The 20,680-nt window shown below is 41.5% G+C and overlaps 1 protein-coding gene across 4 annotated transcripts in view; it reads left to right on the plus strand.

The window, feature by feature from the left end:
* The window catches only part of SSH2 (slingshot protein phosphatase 2), a 343,919-nt gene that overhangs the window by 292,625 nt on the left and 30,614 nt on the right, over positions 1-20,680 (plus strand). For 3 of the 4 annotated variants that reach the window (XM_089683046.1, XM_089683049.1, XM_089683048.1), the window contains 6 exons: positions 2,091-2,212; positions 14,516-14,584; positions 16,003-16,068; positions 16,151-16,345; positions 18,048-18,141; positions 19,482-19,610. In XM_089683046.1, the coding sequence (XP_089539172.1) occupies positions 2,091-2,212; positions 14,516-14,584; positions 16,003-16,068; positions 16,151-16,345; positions 18,048-18,141; positions 19,482-19,610 (675 nt within the window). The remainder of the gene's footprint in view (positions 1-2,090; positions 2,213-14,515; positions 14,585-16,002; positions 16,069-16,150; positions 16,346-18,047; positions 18,142-19,481; positions 19,611-20,680) is intronic. The other variant, XM_089683047.1, reaches the window with a different exon arrangement.

Raw genomic sequence — 20,680 nt, forward strand, 5'->3', positions numbered from 1 at the left:
TTCCCAGAGACTTGGCACTGCTCACACTCGTGTACTTGCAGCGTCAGCCCTGACTGGGCACACTTTAGATGAAGCAGAGCTTGGAGCAGCTGATGCCGTGCATTGAGTGTGTGGACACAATAGGCCGTAATCCCTGCGGTGTGTCTAGCGGCGGTGCAGATGTCCTCTTTGATATGGTGCACTGTGCAGGAAGTTCTCTCTTCCTAAAGATAACACTTTTCTGCGTTGTACTGCTTGTTACGTAAACCCTGACTGGCTTTGTTTACCAGGGTAACCATGATCATGGGTAGGAGTCTCATTGGCTTGTCTTCATGGTGTGACAAGTCCTGAATAGTAGGCTTTGCACAACCCCAATTCCAGTAAAGTTGGGTGCTGTGTGACATCTACATCCAAACAGCAATGATTTGCAGATCTCATAAACCCGTGTTTTATTCACAATAGAAAACCTATCAAATGTTTAAAATGAGAAAATGTACCATTGTAAGAAAAAAATAAGGTAATTTTGAAAATGATGGCAACAACACGTCTCAAAAAAGTTGGGCCAGGGCAACAAAAAGCTGACAATGTGGTATTACTAGATTTTACACTGTTCCAACTGTTTTGAAATTGAGGTTGTACATCGTTTGAGGTCAGTGGTTTTAAAATGAAGGCAAAAAAACCTTAAGCCTTAAGAACCGCTTAAAAAATCCAGTGTGTTTCTTTTTTTTTCTCTTTCGCTATTGGTATTTTTTGTTTTTTTGGGGATGTGGCACTTATGATAATCAGATTGGGCTACTTTAAACTGTAGCTGGCCAAAGACAGGCTGAGAGATCTGGCCAAACACACTCCGGGGACGGTGGTTACATCAACCAAACAAATTGGAAAACATGTCCAACTAATGGTTGTTACTTTTCAAAAATCCATATTTTGCCTTCACGGTACTAAAGGGTGTACAGCAAGAACCCTTCTATGTCTATAAGCACCATAAGATTTTAAGGCCATGTTTCATCCATAACTAATTTTTTTTTAGTATGTTGTCTAAAGGAATTCTAATCACATTATTTGCTTTTAACTGTTTAAGGATTTTTCTGATGTAAATGTATTATGCACTTGGTTATCCTGAAAGTGCAGTGTTATTTTTGGGCCAATGCATAATTTCAGTATCCGTCTGTTTGACTGTGACATCTTTGTGATTTCTTGATCTACATTTGTTCACCATTGTACAAAACTTTGCACCTGAAATGTGTCATGTCAGAATTGATTGGGATGGTCAATTAGGCCAGTTGGGCAAGTCAGAGATGTTGCAATTTTTCTTTTCTGTTGCTGGAAAGAAAATAGTTTGATTCCCCCCATCAATACAGTCAATGTTGATGGGGGAATCCCTTCTACAGTGCTGTTGTGTTCTTCCATTAGGTAGCCCTCCTTGCTGGCAGAACATAATGATCACTGCTGGCAGCTATGTTCGCCAGCAGTAATCACATGCAAAAAATCTGACAGACTAGTCCATAGATCATCTTCAGTACAACCAGCTTGCCCATAGATGGATCAAATCTTGGCGGGTCCCTACTGAACCAACCAAGAGTCTATGGCCAGCTTTAGACCATTTCACTTATGCTCACAGATTCAATAACTGAAGTTACTGTAATATTGAGAAGCATTTTGGTCCTATTAACAGGCAGAAATATATTAACTGGTCTGGTCACTACTTATTACCTTGTAACATTTTACCTATGTAATTTATAATCCTAAATCCGTTACAGATATCTTTGCCATATAACTGTTAATTTACATTCGTATATTTAGTAGTAATTTGGTAGAATAGAACAACTTTCAATGCTGTTTTTTCTGGATTATATGGTCTCAAACCATACACAGGAGTGAATATTTTTTGTACTTGCACCTGTTGGGGACCTGCTGACCTTATAAACAATATTAATTGTTTTAGTGGCGTTCTTATTTTTTTTTTTTGTCCCTCACATATGATATAATATTTAGCATATAATTTGCATAGCTGTTCTGTTGAACATCTGATATGTTGTAGCTGCTGTTAAACTTCTTTTCGTAGAAACTGCACCTATTTTTTTTATTTATGGTCTTTGTTCACTTTTTAGGCCGTAAAGTTGGAAAGCACCTACCAGAACCGAACACGCTATATGGTGGTTGTATCCACAAATGGAAGGCAGGACACAGAAGAGAGCATTGTGCTGGGGATGGATTTTGCTTGTAATGACAGGTAATTATAAGTACACTAATTATTCACTGATCATTACCAAGGATAAGAAAATGTTGCCTTGACATCGTAAGTTGAGGTCCAGATTTGGAGATGATATTGTGGGTTCTGCAGCATGCCTGAGCATTTGTTTTTTCAGTTGACTCTTTTGTGATTAATCCAATATTCAGGAAAGCAGAACTGCACCCACAAGGAGAAGTGTTACTTTAACACCTCCCCCTTACTACTTTTGGTCACTTTTTTTTTTTTTTTTCTTGTTGAGCGGTGGAGGAGCAGGTACCTGATTTTAATAGGTACCCGCTCCCACTTCCATTCAGACCTCACGGAAGTTGGCCCTGCTCCTTGCTTGCAGGCACATTACATGTGCCATAAGGATTCAGAAACGTATGCTGCCGTGACTAATTTTCAGTAACTTTGGTTCTGTCTATGTCCAATTTGAAGCAGAAAGTTGCATGTAGTTTGGAGCTAGCTATACATAGGGCCTGTACACCTTTTAAGTGGTCCTGAATTGCAGAGGCTGTGTCCAAAAAAAAAAAAAGCAAGCAAAGGACAATTCACCCACATCATCTGTAGTTGTCCTTCAGCTGATCTTTATCCCTATTGCAGAATTACCCCACCACTCTTTCTTCTGAGCCCACTGATGACTAATGATGTAATGACTTCTGCACATAGTGTAGTAGTGGCTGCTCCAGCATTGCAAAGGTTAAACTCGTTAAAGAGCACATTGACTCAATTCCTGCTCCCCTGTGCTTTGGTGGTAGACTGTTTCTCAGCGCCCTCATGTCCAATGCAGGGATATGAGACCTGCATTGTGCCGGATGAGATCCGAGATCTCGTGACTGCCGGAAGTCAGGAAAGTAGAGGTTGCAGGGACCAGTTTAGCAGTGTGTGAGAATGTGAGTCCGGTAATTAAAAGTGCTTTTCGTGGTCCCCTAGACTCAAATGAGCATTTATCCCTTGAAGTGTAGGGCAGCCCCTTTGCAAGGGAGGATTTTTGTTTACCCCTTTGAGTTATAGTGCTTCTAAAGGCTCAAGGTTTTTTGTTTTTTTTTACCTTCATGCATTCTATGCCAGCGGGGGACCCGAGAAGAAGAGGATCCGGTGACATGTTTGGGGTTTTTTTTTTTTTTTTTTTTTTTCATTAAAACAAGACTTTAGTATTACTTTAAGGTTAAAAGAATAATAGCGCAGCATCAGAAGAAACGGAAAAAGTGCACATCCAAAGAGCAAAGTAGTAGCCATGAAGTTCTTTGCACTGCAAGATCTTCAGGTACAGCTTCCTTTCCACCAAGGGGAAATCTGTTGGGACCAGTGCACAATGCACACTCCAGACATCCAGGAGAAAAGTATCTTAGGCATCCAGTGAAGGGAAGGGAGACCATGGAGTATTTTACTCTGGAGCGTCCAGGTCTATGTGTAATAAAACCATTTATAAGTGTGAGGCTATGAAGGAGCAGGATGTGCCTCACCAAATGAAATAAGGCAGTAGTTCTTTTATAGATCATTTAATTAAGACTACTACTCAGCCTATTCAATTAAGATGTCAAGGTGTCTCTGTGATAACTAATTTAAAGCCCATTCATTTCAATGTATCCATTCTGATTGGGCGCTTTAATTATTCCAGTTCCCACCCCTACTTACTATAAGTAGTGGCTCGTATCACAGGGTTTACGGTCTGAGGAAGGAGTATCTATGTATGCTCCGAAATGTGTTACCGTCCCCTTGACGTCCAGTCCGGCGTGTGCGTTCCACACTTCTCCTGGAAGTACGGCTGCCATCTTGCCCGTGCGTTCCACCACACTCACTACCACTGGTCGGCTCAGTGTCCCCCCCTCCCCCCCTGGTGTTATACCAGATGAGCTTTTATCTGACTGCTATCTTGTAAGTGCTTTTAACCTTTATCCCTCATGCACATTTGATGTGTTTACAGCTGCTGTTTTTGGCTAACAAACAGTTTATTTTATAGCCAGTAAACCCCCCAGCATGTTATCCTATGTGTCCATGCACACATAGCCTGTAATCAACGTTTTTTGGCTGAAAAAAAAAAGTCAGGACTAGTGGGTTTCTAGAAGTTTTTTTAGCTGTAATAATGCTCTAACAAGGTAAATGCCACAAACTGGCATTTTTTGGGCTTTTTTTGACCAAACAAAAAATTTATTTATTTTTTGGTTAAAAAAACCACTAAAAATCGCAAATGTGGGAAAATGCTGCTAATCGCGGCTAAACACTACTGCAAAAACACTAAAAAAAAGCTGAATAACTGCACTTAGAGGCGCCTTCCTTGCTATTTACCATGGAAGTCCGCAGCTTGCAGATAAACGTTTTTTTTTCTGCTTTAGTTACAGAATTTGCATTACTGGTATTTAGGAGGAATTAAAGACAACAGATAGATTTTGCAGGGTACTCTATAGGCGCCGTTAATATTTTTCAATATTCCCTAGAAGATGGCATGTTAAAGTACTATAATTGTTGGTAATCACTGTTCGGTTCCATGGTCTTCCCTGAAGAGATTTAGTTTTTTCTTGAAGTAATCTATTTTCTGTGTAGAATTCCTGAACTGAAAATAAAGGATTTGTGCTTATCGTAGTTAAGTTGGACTTCTACTTTGATGTATATTTTTGGCAGATTTAATCGCAGTACATGTGCATGACTTAGACCAGTCTTGTGACTACCTCATGTACAGTGTAGGTTATTCCCTCCTTGGCTCATAATAGGCTCCCTTGTGTCCTGGTGCCAGTTGGATCATTCCACTCTTTAATCATGTGACACAGACTCCAGTGGCGTGATGGGAAAAAGTTTTTGCGGCTCGCCATCATGCACAAATTTCACGCCTGAAGCTCCTGTTTACTTTCTATATTTCTTGAAGCACTTTAATGTCCTGAAGTTTTGTTTCCATTTTCCCTGGCAGCTGGAGCCTCCTCACTTCTCTTCCTCCGCTGCAGCCAGTGGGAAAAGCAGGCAACTGCTATGCCAAGAATCTCCAGTGAAATGTTATTCATAGCCGCACAGTCTGGTTGCTATGGAAAATATTTCCCTACTTGTTTTGAAACCCCACCTGCACATGGTGTAATAGCGGCTCCCCTCCTATTTTTTCGACACAAGATTGGCACTTGATATTATGGTCACCAGTGGGCTCTGAGCGGAGGCCTCTTATTTTGCTTTTACCAGAAGTCTCCAAAATAGTTATTTACTGCTCTGTCTTCCAGCACTCCGATTTGTTGAAAAAATAGGTTCTTTTGTGAGAGAGGGGAACATAGCTGGGAGCTGTGCCAAGGATATGTTCACAATGGGCAGCAGTGTAAACTCATTTTCCACCTGTCAGAAATTTCCTAAAATAAAAAAATAGAATATTTTTGGTTGGCTCTGAATGCCATGAAACCTGTATGCAAGTGCACTAAATGGAGAGCAGTTCATAGTTGTGTCTTCTGGTCACTTCAGACAATAGGCAAAATCCAAAATGTTATGATTGGGTTTTTTTTTTCTTTGTTTTTTTGTTTTTTTTTTATAATTACAAAGAAAGTTACCTAGCATCTCCATTCACTTTCTAGCTAGCATGTTAGGCTGTAAATGGTATTGTCGTTGCTGGAAGGCTGTGTTGTTCTACAAGGGGAGACTGTTGGAGGATTAGTTTACTTTACACCGTGAACTGCATTCATGTATTTATTGTTGTTATACCGGATTATATGGCGCCAACAGTTTGCTCAGCGCTGTACATTATAATGGGAGACAATACAGTAACAATACAATTCAATACACGGGGGTTCGAGGGCCCTGCTCCTTGGAGCTTACAATCTAGGAGGAAGGGGATAGTGGTACAGGAGGAAGTGGCTGTGGGGGATGGAGTGGTAGGAAGAGTGGAGGAGATCGGCAGTTAGCTGAGGGCGGGGTAGGCTTCCCTGAAGAGATGGGCTTTCAGGGTGCGCCTAAAGGTGAGGATGATAATATAACCTAAAGTAATCAAATGGTGAAGCTCTTTCAGTGTGTCCTAAAGTGACATATCCCTAAATCAACTGAATCCATATAAAACTATCATGCTCATAAATGTATATCTTAAAAATATATATATATATATATATATATACCGTATTTGCCGGCGTATAAGACGACTGGGCGTATAAGACGACCCCCCTACTTTTCCTGCTAAAATTTAGTGTTTGAGCTATACTCGCCGTATAAGACTACCCCTCTTCCAATGCACACCAGTGGCAGGAATAGTGCCCCATCATTGGTATCAGTGGCAGGAATAGTGCCCCATCATTGGTGTCAGTGGGAGGAATAGTGCCCCATCATTGGTGTCAGTGGGAGGAATAGTGCCCCATCATTGGTGTCAGTGGGAGGAATAGTGCCCCATCATTGGTATCAGTGGCAGGAATAGTGCCCCATCATTGGTGTCAGTGGCAGGAATAGTGCCCCATCATTGGTGTCAGTGGCGGGAATAGTGCCCCATCATTGGTGTCAGTGGGGGGAATAGTGCCCCATCATTGGTGTCAGTGGGAGGAATAGTGCCCCATCATTAGTATCAGTGGGGGGAATAGTGCCCCATCATTGGTATCAGTGGGGGGAATAGTGCCCCATCATTGGTGTCAGTGGGAGGAATGGTGTCCCAACATTGGTGTCAGTGGGAGGAATGGTGTCCCATCATTGGTGTCAGTGGGGGGTGGAATAGTGCCCCATCATTGGTGTCAGTGGGGGGGGGTGGAATAGTGCCCCATCATTGGTGTCAGTGGGGGGGGGGGAATAGTGCCCCATCGTTGGTGTCAGTGGGAGGAATAGTGCCCCATTGTTGGTATCAGTGGGAGGAATAGTGCTCCATCATTGGTATCAGTGACACCAATGATGGGGCACTATTCCTCCCCCTGACACTTGCTGACCCTGTTCTCGTATGGTGCTGCTGCAGCCAGCATATGTGGTTGCAGCAGCACCTCTACACTGACCACTTACCTGCTGGTCCTGCGCTCGATTTTCGCGGGGCCGCTCGGCTCCACCCCCTCGCCGGTGATTGGCCGCCTGTGTGCCTTTCCTGAGCTACAGTTCTGGCGGACAATCACTGGTGAGGAGGCGGAGCCGAGCAGCCGCACGAACATCCAGTGGCCGAACTGAAGGCGCAGCCTCGCTTCCTGGACCGGATCGTCGTGGGACCGGAACCATGTAAGAAACAGCCGCTGCCCACCCCTGTACTTAGTGTCCCTTCCATTGGGGGAAGGGGGGGGGCGGCGGCGGCAACGCGCCGCCCCCCTAAAAAGTGTCAGTATGCCGTATACCGGCGTATAAGACGACCCCCGACTTTTGAGAAGATTTTCAAGGGGTAAAAAGTCGTCTTATACGCCGGCAAATACGATATATATAAAAATTTTTTTCTTTTTTTTTTTTTGTAAAAATGATGTAGTCCAATAATAGTCCCATACACCATCCAATCATCGTGCAATCACAAATCAATTGCCATTTCCTTCCAAGTTAAATTATATCCTTCACTGTGAACAAGTACCCTTTATCACACCTAATGGGTATCTTCTCACCTTGATGAAGGACCTCACTAATAAAGGAGGTGAACTCCCTCCCCCTGCACTCCTCTTAAGTAACGCCCTTTTATAATCAACTGTCTGCTGGACACTTGATTAATGAATAGACTCGCCTGTTGTTGAATTAGGATTTTGTCTAAAATGTAGCTTTGTTAAAGACTTTCATTGAGGTGTATTCATTTTTCCAACATGGCCTTGAATGAATTTGTTAGGAAAAATACTTTTTTTGTGTGTGCAAATGAACCCCTTGATGCCAGGCGTACACAAATTAGCGACCTCTCAGAACTGTTCTTTTTTCCATGGGGCCGCTTATTTGCGAACCTGTGTTTTGTGCTGGGAGCATGGTGCACTCCCAGCACAAAGCCCCGGGGGGTCGGTGAAAGCCCCGGGCTCCGTTCCAACGATCGGGACCCGGAACCCTAGATTCTGGGTCACACGATCTCTGTGATAGCCTCTGATTGGCTTTCACACCGATCAGTCACTGTGAGGCTTGCCCCTCCCCCTGTTTTCTCTCTTTGGAGGAAAGAGATGCATTGTATCTCTCTGTCCTTTCAGAAAGGAAAAAAAAATACACAAATAATACAAAAATAAATAAAGATACCTAGATCAAAGTTTGATCTAGGTTAGTGTTTGGTTCAAAGGTCAGGGTCAAGGGTCATGGTCAGTATTTTTTTTTTTGTTAGGATTTTTTAAATGAATGTTTAGTATCTGTGTCAGTTAGTGGCAGGATGAAAAAAAAAAATACGCACTATTGTTTCTGGGCTGTACTACGGGTACAAACAACAACTAACATGCACATATGTGGTATTGCTGCGATCATTAGGAGCAGGAGAAGTTATTTTGGGTTGTTGTTTGGTGGTTGGTTATGGTAGTAGCAAGAAATATACAGCTGAATTAAAACAAAGTTTTTTTACTATTTTGGATCAGTTTTCCTTTGCTAATAAAATCTGGAGATATCCATTACCATTTACCACCAAATAAAAGCCCAGTTTGTCCTGAAAAAACAAGGTATAATCCACCTGCATGCACAAAGTAGTTGTGATGATGATACTCAACTGCATGCAGTGCATATTGGGAAATGCAGGTCTCTGTTGTGCACAAATTAGCATCCAGCCATTTGGAACGTTCTTTTAGCAAGGGTGCAAAATTCAGGAATAATGTACTGCTTGAGAAAGCAAAGATGTTAATGCAGTTTCATTTTAAAGACTAACTCCGCCTTTTGCAAAACATAATTAAATGCACCCTTATTTGCAGGGAAAAAATGTGCATTTTTTCTATTTTTGTATATGTTCAGCACATTGCGAGTGCAATCCACAGACTCCTGCAGACTCCTTGTGCATCCTCTGGTCTGTACCTTGACCATAACATGGCATGTCACCATGTTAACATCCTACATATGGGTGCAGCATGGCAAGAAAGGTGGCGTTATCCTTGACTATCACAGACCTAATAGGTGAAGCCTACCTCCCAGAATGAGGAAGATGAATATTAAGGGGCCTAAACAGGCAATGCTAAATGATTTCATTACTTCCTTACACTTGTATTTTAGCAGAGTATAAGATGATTGCTGCTCTGAATTTTTTTTTCCTATGGTGTGGGTTTGGTCAGTTTTGCTGATCTACAAACAAGCAACTGCTTTTTCTGGATCAGAGTAATTATAGACTTGTAGGCTCATCCGTCATATTCTGTCTGCTAGCTTACTGTCCTTCTGAAACTTGGCCAGGCTTCTTACGTAGAGAAGTTCCCATAGAAGGGGGAGATGTGCTTTCTGACAGGTTAGCAGTTCTAAACTTTTATCCAGTTCCACTTCAGGCACATGGTTCTGGGAATAATCCCCCAGGAATCTAACAGGTGTGGAGCTGGGAAAACATTCCTGTTGGATACCACAGACATGAAGAGTAGAAACTAGGAGTACTGTCGTTAACTTTTCCCCAGGTCATACTGATGCAGCCTTCTTCAGTATCAGATAGAAATGGGCTTCTTTCTAAAATTACATTTCTTCAAATATCCTTGTACTGTTAGAGGTTTTTTTTTTTTTTTTTTTAATGTATTCCTCTGGAATCTTGGTGTGGTTTGTATATTTCTTTCAGCTCTGTGCTGTAATTCAGTGTGAAACTTTACCCCTTTGCAGGGGCTTCCTATAATAAAGACCGGTCACTGCTGCTATCTTCTTGTGCAGAGTGACTGGTCTTGTCTCCACCCTTTCCTGTAGTTCTCTGCATGCAGCCTGTAGTGGCTGGATTTGCTGTTTTTGCATTTGTTTGTTAAACCCAAATCTAGCAACAAAAAAATGGGGGTGTTGGGAGTCCTTGTTATACCATGGTCTGTGTCCCCATTTAGAACATTTCTCATTCTTTTTGGTATGGCACCAGGACTTGAAATAAGGGAAAACCTCCCCAGGTGTGAATCCAGCCGAGATGAAAATTTCCCCTTTGTGTGCACAGACAAATGAAAATGTGACAGAGGCTCTTGCCCTTCTCCACTCAATAATAATAATTATAGGAGTAATTCTTATAAAAACTGCTTAGGGCCAAGCTTTTATTGCAGTGTTCTTTCTGGGTCAAGGAAATTTAGAGCCGTTGCTTATAGCAATCAGTAGGCCCAAGTCTTCTGTGGGGCAGCAAAAGAATAATAGCCATGTATCAGCTTGCCATTCATGACGTGCTGTACAGCTGAACTGTGTGCTAAATTGGGGTTGTTGTGTTTTTTTTTGTTTTTTTTTTTGTTTTGTTTTTTTTGTGGCCCTCCAAAGTAACTTCTTGCTCTGTAGACTTGGTTTCAATTAAAAAAAATTCCATATGCTAGTGTCAGCTTGCATTCAGTCTGACTTGTACTTCTTTAATAGTGGATACTAAGCATAGGTCCATTATTTGTGATGGTAGATTCCTTGAGCCGAGAGTGGCCAAGCTGTTTTTAGATCTACAGGTCAAGTTTCGCAGGCTTACGGACCTCAATATTTATGACAAGTTTCTAGGTGGGTTGCTAGGCTTCCTTAATCAGTTCTCACTAAAAATATCCCTCTCACCATGATATGCCTTGTTCTTTTTCCATATACTCATCACATTTGCAGGGCGCACGACTTGTCAATGACTTCTTCAGGTCAGCGAGGTGCAGATTACGGTGATAGCAGTGGCTGGGTCATATTGGTTAATGGTATTCAAATAAAACTTTGCAGAGTTGTAGAGAAGAGATTTGGATATAGAAGAGATTTAAAAATGTGGGATCCTTATGCAATTATCACACACTCCTTGGTAAGCAATGGACTGGGTGCAGTAAGGCAGGCCATAGATGAGTCGCAATCCAAAAGTTCTGTCGAGCTAAAAACAAAAATGTCTCATAGGTTTGTGCTACCAATTGTTTAGTTTTTCTAATAAAGATCTGTCATGTTGGACCAGGTACTTTTGATTGCAGCACGAAAAATGCATTTCACTGCTGGCACACTGATGATGCGAAAAATGAACGATTTGAAATTTTTGTTCAATTTCGGCCAGCCTAGCCCAGAGCAATCAGACAGTTCACGTCTCTTTTCTGTAATGCCTCATGTTTTCACTGCATGAAGTTAAAGTAAACCTGTCAATAAAGAAATTATGAGGTAGCCATTGCTGACCTCTTCTGATAAAGCTAATTGTTTGGCTGGCGCGACCCTTTTGATGATATTACTTTTGGTTACTTGTTCTGATCAATATAACAGCCAGACAAATTGCATTTTCAGAAGAAACGCGATCCAGGTTCACCCAGATGAAACCATTTTTGGATCTCTGTACAGGTAACTTTGCAGTTAAAGTGGAACTACACTGCATCTGAGCATCACAAACCAAAAATGTTATTTCAAAGCAAACTACCCCATCCATCCATGTCTCCATGCTTTATTTTGATGAGAAATCACTTCAAAAAAACCCTCCTAGTATTTGTGGCTGGTGCCATCTTAAGTAAGGGCAGATTAGTCATGTAGCATTTGCTTCCTGGAATCCATCTGCCCTTAGCTCACACATGCAGGCAGGAGGGTGTGCTTAGCTGAGAAAACCCCTCCTAAAGACTCCTGGGATGTATGATATCATTTGCCTAGGCACGGAATGCCGAAAGTAACTCAAAGAAATGTAAAATAAAGTTTAAAACAAGTAAATTAATATATTTTCCGATATATTTACTAATGCTAACCATAAGGATTACAAAATAGTCAGCGTTGATTGAGATAGTGAAGTTCTGCTTTAATCAATACACCCTGACTAGAATCCACACAGCTTGTGATTGGACTGTAAAGAACTTTGATGGGGTCACCCCTCTATACAAGCATTTTCTTTGTAAACCGTAGACAGCGAGTGGCAAAATACTGACCGCTCTGGCTAGCCATACACTGCTTCATTTCGCTGATTCAGCCCAGTGAGCTGAATGAGTGAAATCAAACTGTTCTCCTTCCACGGTAACAGTGTGGATGGAGAAATCTCTACCTGCCAACTATTGTATTCAGTCATCTGAGGCAGCCGTGACTTGCCGGAATACCTAAACAGTGACTGCATCTGATAGGACAGTCAGTGTTCAACCAACAATTTTGTACCTGGTTCAATCAATTTTTAAAATGATTTTTGTGGAGCCGGTTGGTGCTTGCAGGGCCACATATTTCCCAAAATTCACTATCTGTAGCTAGTTTAACTCTTCCACTCTGATCGCCATTATGAAGAAGAATGCAGGTGTTTAGCAAGTCAGATTTACATACCTTATGCTAGTTCCTCGTAAAATGGTTTAACATTTAAAATGGATTTAATAATCTTTTACTGTATACATAACTGGGTTAAAAGGATATTTTTAGCTATGTACCTGGTCACAAGTTCTTAGTTCCTGCTTGCACATATTGATGGAAAGGGTACACACCAGACCTCAGGAGTGCAAGTCCACCAAAAAACTGACTGCAGATGAAAATCTCTGCAACCAGCTCACATGGGAGACTTCCACTGCGGCAAAATGGTTATCGTATGGTCAGCAGATGAATCCTTTAGATCAGGGCTTGAAAAAGCCGCTCGCCAAATGAGAGGAGAAATTCCTCTGTGGCGAGCGGTGAGCACAGATGAAGCATGGAGCGACTGCACCTGTGCTCCAAGCCTCATTGTGAAACCGAGTTCCGGTTTCCGGCTTCTGTGGCACCACTGCCGAGGGGACAGGTACAGAAGAGGTCCGCTCTCCTCCGCTGAGAGGAGACACCCTCTCCACCGCCGCGGGGGACTCGGGGGACAGTAAGTACTGTATACAACATGTCATATCACTATATACTCAGTAATGTATATCCCAGCTCCCCTGTACTCCATTATAGTGATATGACATGTACACAGTAATGTATATCCCCCCTCCCCTGTACTCCATTATAGTGATATGACATGTATACAGTATGTATATCCCAGCTCCCCTGTACTCCATTATAGTGATATGACATGTATACAGTAATGTATATCCCAGCTCCCCTGTACTCCATTATAGTGATATGACATGTATACAGTAATGTATATATCAGCTCCCCTGTACTCCATTATAGTGATATGACATGTATACAGTAATGATTACTGTATACATGTCATATCACTATAATTGAGTACAGGGGAGCTGGGATATACATTACTGTATACATGTCATATCACTATAATGGAGTACAGGGGAGCTGGGATATACATTACTGTATACATGTCATATCACTATAATGGGGTACAGGGGAGCTGGGATATACATTACTGTATACATGTCATATCACTATAATGGAGTACAGGGGAGGGGGGATATACATTACTGTATACATGTCATATCACTATAATGGAGTACAGGGGAGCTGGGATATACATTACTGTATACATGTCATATCACTATAATGGGGTACAGGGGAGCTGGGATATACATTACTGTATACATGTCATATCACTATAATGGAGTACAGGGGAGGGGGGATATACATTACTGTATACATGTCATATCACTATAATGGAGTACAGGGGAGCTGGGATATACATTACTGTGTACAGTTTTATATTTTGGACTATTCTAAAGAAAAATTTAATTTCATAAGCTTTAAGGGGGCGTGGTTGGGGTGTGGTGTGGGGCAGACCTGGTCATGGTTGGGTGGGGCAACTGGTGGAGAGTAAGTTTTGTGATCGGCTAGTAGGTCTGGACTCTAAATTTTAACCCCTGCTTTAGATTGTAAGATCCATGAGGAGGGCCATCTTGTTCCTTCTGTATTGGACTGTATTGTAATTGTACTGTCCCCCTTTTTATATTGTAAAGCGCTGTGTAAACTGTTGGCGCTATATAAATCCTATATAATAATAACCAAATCTGTAGAAAGGACCCAGCCACGCAGTAAGAAAGCGCTGCTCTGCATTGGCGGCTAACTTCCAATCATTGCTTTATAAAGCTGTTTTAACAGATATTGATATGCAGCATTTGAATTTATATTGAACATAATGAAAAGGTGTGCACTTAAACTGTTCCAGAAGCTCATGTTCACTAATCCATAGATCAGAATGTTATTTGACTTTGTTCATCTGTGTCCTGCACAACTGCCAATACTTATTGGGTGTAATTGTTCTGTTTCTTTCACTATTCACTATGGGAATGTAATATTTTGGAGCCAGTGATATTTTTTACTTCAATGCTTTGTCTTGGTCACTATTCCATTTCCCCAGGCATATAATGACCACCTATTACATATCTTTTCATAACTTTGCTCAGTTGAGCTATAGAAAGTAGCATATACAGTGTTCTATTTCTCTCAGTACATAACCTGTTTTTATTTTTTCTTGGATTTTAGCAGTTCCTGTACGATGGGGCTTGTTCTTCCTCTCTGGAGTGACACTCTTATTCATTTGGATGGCGATGGGTAAGAAATAATATGATTTAAGACACTTTTCTTTAAAAACATGTTAAGTAACAACGCTTTCTTATTATAGTTTTTATTACATTGGTTAAGCAGTGTGACCGTCTTGTCTCTTCACTCCCGATAATGTCACTCCTCGCTCGCCAATTCCTTAAGTGACCTTTTACTGTATCCTAGTCTGTCCCACATACACGGTTCCAGATGACACTTAACTGTACCCATGTCTCTCAGAGCACTGGAACATAGCTGAATAAGCAACACCGCGTTAATTCATTGCATATGCTTCCTAAGCCAGGGTCCTTTTATTCCCCCGGGCACTTTTTGATTTTGATTTTTAGTTGTTGTTGAAAATACATTTTCATAGCATTGTACTATGGCGTCTTTGAAGCCAGTTCTGCTTATTCAGCTGTTCATGCATAAATAATCCTTCTATAGATAAACTTTAGGCATGAAACATACTACAATGGATTACCCCAACAAATGTACAAAATGTTTGTAGGCTCCATTTTTTGAATCCCTGTTCCCAAAATTAGCTCCTCTGTGGCCACTGCTTCTTGGCTTTTCATAGTTGGACAGGTTCGAGGCAGGTAACACAGCCTGTACTCCCATCATGCAATGGTGTCTTGCCCTGTTTTGCTGCTTATGCCAACTGGCAGATTAAGAATCATAGGGTACTCATCTTTGAAAACATTTTGTTTTCAATGTAATGTTTGAAAAAGAAAATAAAAAAGCTTGTAATTGTAACTATACTCAGACTGACATTTTTCTGGTATAGCAGGGATCGGCCAAATTACAATTCATGTATGCGCAAGCTGGTTGTACACAAGGCAAGCTGTCAATCACCTTGTGTACAAACAACCTGTTATAGAATTTTCTCTCGATCATCCCTGCCGGCTATAGCTAGCTATATAGTTTGTGGCGCCGATCAGTGTATTCTGATGGAAGGGAAGTCTTACCGCTGTCAGAATACAATAATTCAATGGAGTGGTTTCCCCCAACCACATAGTTTGTGGATGGGGGAGGAATTGAGTAAAAAAAATGACTTGTGTATGGCCAGCCATACTTTAGCTGTCACTGCTGTCAGTCTTGCTGGAGGCATTGGTAGTGTATGGATGGCTTTGTATATAGTCATCACTGCCTGCCAACCCCTGGTCACAGACAAGAGATGATCACGTTTCTGTAAGTTAAGGGTTCATTTCTGAATATTGGTATTGTTTCAGTGAAACGAAATTCATCTCTTGCTCACCTTTTTCTTCTTTTGGGGACGTGAAGCTATTATCAGAATATAGAAAGACTTAAACTCTATCCATAATGTACATTCAGGGTAAAGCAGATTGATGTTTTTGCTTTGAATCAGCATTTTGTGATGACTTTTATTTTTTCTTGGAAGAGGATAAATGATTTCCCTTTGCTTTTCCTAGGGGGTTCAGTGTGTCAACAGATAACAGGGTTCACATTTTCAAGCCAGTGTCTGTTCAAGCCATGTGGTAAGTAAGCTGTGGGCACCAAAGGTTATACAACATGAAGTTCCTGTTGATGTTCCACTCACGTAAACTTGTTATTCCTCAGGTCTGCACTGCAAAGCTTGCACAAAGCCTGCGAGGTAGCCCGTGCCAACAACTACTACCCAGGCAGCCTTTTCCTAACATGGGTTAGTTATTACGAGAGTCACATCAACTCTGACCAGACTTCAATCAACGAATGGAATGCTATGCAGGATGTGCAGTCCCATCGCTCTGATTCTCCTGTGCTTTTCACTGATGTGTAAGTTACCTGCCATTATTATCTGGATTTAGACACACACTGAATCTCAAAAGCTAAAACCACTTCATTCTCCTTTCTCTTCAGTGTTCTTTTCTCCTGAAAAGTGGAAAAAAATTACAATGCAAAAGTCAAATCAAGTATGGCTGAGGTCAGACTTGTGACTGATATCTGCACATTAAAGTACAAAACTGTTTAAATGTTTTACCAGGGTGCTGTGAGCTCAGTGGTCCGGTCATGTTAGATGCTTTTCTAGCCAATTTGAAAGGGCTACAGAGCTATCCACAGAAATGCACAAAATAGCATTTTCCACATGTATGAGATGATGCTTTGCGGAGGTACTTGCCATAGAGTTTCACTGTAAGGACATTTGTCTTTTAGCTGAAGTCTATTAAATCAGACACAGTGCTACCAGCACCTGCCTGTATCAGCCACAATCCTTGTGTACATGGGTATTTGCTGTGAATTCTTTTTTTCTTTATATAAGTTGGTGAAACTGCAAAAGCTGCTCAGAAGAATGTAATCCATAGAACCATTTTAAATGCAAGCGCATCTGAAAGCTTGCTTCAACTGCCCATCTTCCCAAGCTGCATCTTTTGCTCAGATCTTTGTTGTTTAAAACCCACGTAATCTAGCTAGAGGACCCTAGCCAATATGATATTTTTTATTTATTTCAGGTACCTGTATAGTGCCGTCAATTTACGCAGCGTTTTACATATATATTGTACAGTCGCATCAGTCCCTAACCCTCAAGGGGCGTACAATCTAAGGTCCCTAACTTACATTCATACATGCACATACTAGGGCCAATTTAGATAGGAGCCAATTCACCTACCAGCATGTCTGGAGTGTGGGAGGAATCCGGAGTACCAGGAGGAAACCCACGCAGGCACAGGGAGAACATGCAAACTCCAGGCAGGTGGTGCTGTGGTTGGGATTTGGACCAATGACCCTAGTACTGCCAGGCAGAAGTGCTAAACATTTAGCCACTGTGCTGCCCACGTTTTCTCTGGATAATGAGAAAGAAAACGCGTCACTCTTCCAAAAGTTTTTTTCCGTTGCTCATCCTATCAAAGTTTATCGTCTTTGAGCTTTGTTGGCTACAGGAGTAGGTCTCGCTCTTAGAATTTTCAATGAAAGCATTTCTATATGATGGTGAAACACTTCTCAGGAATGTGAATATGACCTTGCTTTTCACATCACATTTGCATGTACATTGGTGATTTTAGCAGTTCATACTGAATTGAAGAAAAAAAAAAAAAGTGTGGTTTTTTTTTTTTTTTTTTTGTTTTTTTTAAAGCAATGTGAAGAATTGGCACTCCTTGGTAGAACCTGCCGATTATTTATTGGGCTTGTTGAATTTCCTGATCAGAGATGGTGTCCCAGCATTGATGTTCCTCTTCCCCTGCTGAGTAGTTGAGCTATTTTTGCAGTGGGTGATAAGGCCTCAGGAATCAAGGTTAGAGGAATGCAAGGACGATTAGCTTCTTTTCAAAGCCATAAATGGATTTGGATGATAGTGACCCGGGAAAGGTATCAGGGACACATGTCCCATTCTGAAGCAGCCATGAAAACATTGAGGGCTGCTGTGTGAATCATGCAGTGTTCACATAACATGGGGAATGCACACCTCGTACCACCTGTCTCTGTGATAACACATCTCCAAACATGCAGGGAGTTAACTGCTGTCATTTTGTCTTTACAGACCGACAGAGCGAGAACGCACAGAACGCCTAATTAAAATTAAGTTAAGAGAAATCATGATGCAAAAAGATCTGGAAAATATTACATCTAAAGAGGTGAGCAAGACAGGAATGTTTTGTTTTTGTCTGTCGGAATGAAGTCCATTCTATTAGATATTTCTAATTCTTTCCATTCCTACAAATGGACAAGGTGCCCACTTAAAACTGGAACTTGACAAGTCTTACTGCTGCTCTTGAGGAGTGGTGGGGTGCTGGTAAAGAACCTTCATGTGGGATCTTGTTAACAAGCATAGTGGTATATGTATAGCTCTCACCTGCTAATATCATGCAAATGGATTACAGCACCATGAGTATGTGAACAGATTTATATAGCTGCAGTCTGTACAAAATTGGTTGGAAGTGTTAACTGATGACATTGTATCAGAAGTTACAAACATTGCACATAATTTAATTTATAGATCAGGCAACTTTAGGGCTAGGTTCACATTATTGCAGGTCCGGGAATGTGTGGAAATCGCACACGCTTCCAACCCGCATGCAATTGCGCTGCTCTTCAGCAGACACGCAGGAGTGGCATTGTTGTTGGCACCCCCGGAAAAGGAAGTGTGGTTTCAGATGTACAAACCGCAAGCTGCCATGTGATTCTGTGCGGCCATGTTTTTCATATAAGGGTCAGGGATATTTCCCTGCTTTTCCCACAGCTACAATGACCCATTCAAATGAATGATGTGCTCCAGCAAATGCAAGCTGCACCACCCACAATAGTGTGAACCTAGCCTTAAAACGGTTGTAAACCTTAATTTTTCTTTCCCAAAAATGGTAAAGATGTTATACTCACCTGCTCTGGGTAATATGTTTTGCACAGAGAGGTGCCTTACTGCTGCTTCTGGTGTCCCTCTGCTGGCACTGTCAGCTCTTCCTATTCTCTAAGTTCCACCATAGCAAGCAGGCTGCTGTGGGGCACTCAGGCAAGCATACTCCCAAGCCAGGCTGTGTGTGTCCAAAGGCGCACACACAGCACGGCTTGCCCTTGCCCCCTCCCTACTCACAGCATTTGATTAACAGCAGCAGGAGCCAATGACTGTGTATATACCATACTGGTTGATGCCCCTGGAAGCTGGGTATAACTGTATTAGACGCTGCTAGTCCAGTGATCTTCACTTGCTTCTGAGCCCCGTACTGAGTGGCCGGCCTGATACAAGATGTCAGCTGCTCAACACAGCCGCCATTCAGAGAATGCTTTGCATCTTTCAATGAATGCCAAGCAATCTTTTTTTTTGATGAGGTGGAGGGTGAGACGTCATCTCTCCACCTCATCCAATCAAAAATGCTTTGCATTCATTTTAATCGCTCTCTGATTAAAAACTGATGAGGAAGATTATACGGTTTAAGCTTTGCTTTAAAAAAAAAAATGACCATGCTTTTCTTCCTACTAGATCCGGACAGAGCTTGAAATGCAAATGGTGTGTAACCTGAGGGAATTCAAAGAGTTTATCGACAACGAGATGATTGTCATCTTAGGACAGATGGATAGCCCAACTGAAATCTTTGACCATGTGTACCTGGTAAGTTTCCTGTTAGATTTTTGTTGAATGCAATGTATGTCATGTCCGATTTTTATGCTGTATCATCCTCCAGCATTTCTCAGAGTATTGCTTTGTTACAGCAGAAATGTCATTTTTCTTTGTGAAATGAGCCCAAGTGACATCAACTTCCTTTATTTGGAACCTTATGAAGCCATTGATGGTGTTTCTTCATGCAGTGACATCTGGTAGATTTGGGGAAGTGGTTTCATTGTGTGTGAATCAGGACCGTTCCTGTAATAGAAAGTTAGGCCATTCCAGTTGGATTTCCAACCACACAGAACTATATTATTATACAGGATTTGGTGTCTAACGTTATTGTAGCGGTCTATGGAAATACCACAACATACACTGCTGTACCTGCCATTACGCCTTTCTTTAATAAAACTTATGGAATTAAAAAGGTGTTCACTTGAAGTCCTATGAAATGTCACTGCTCAGTGTACATGATAGCTGACAGGCAGGAGGAAGCATTTATTACATTAGAGACCATTAGGTTCTCTTCTGTCATACCCTGCTTGGCAGCAACTTTTATAAAATTACGTTTATTACCACTTTAATTGCTGCAGTGATTTTGTGTCCTCCGTATGAAAGTAAAAGTTTATAGGGTTTTTCTTCTTTTACCCCTGTTTTGCACTTTTACCCCTGTTTTGCACTTCTACTCTGTCTGCCTTAAGATGCAAGGTTCACAAAGTGACTGTGTTTTTTTTCTTTTTTATACAATGCTATTTTATGAATGGATTACTGTCAAAACTGTGATTTTTGGGCTAATGTTAGATGAGCACTTCTGTCATTAGCAGCAAATCACCAGTTGCTTGTCTGTCCCTATGGAATTGTTCCCATGATATCTAAATCAAAAAGAAGTCACTACCATAACTTGATACCAAGGTTTGGCACCAACTAGAGTGTTTCCATAGAGGTAATTGGAAGGCACTCTGATGCCGGTGATTGGAGCTAGTGGCAGAATTTATCAGACATTAGCCTTAGGATATGCTGATAACCTAAATAACCAGTGAATGTTGGTTGGTTGGTTATGCCTTGCTGCTGCTTTC

Source organism: Staurois parvus, unplaced genomic scaffold, assembly GCF_062004578.1.
Source record: "Staurois parvus isolate SC_StPar_1 unplaced genomic scaffold, SC_StPar_1.0 ptg000299l, whole genome shotgun sequence".
In the NCBI taxonomy this organism is placed as follows: Eukaryota; Metazoa; Chordata; class Amphibia; order Anura; family Ranidae; genus Staurois; species Staurois parvus.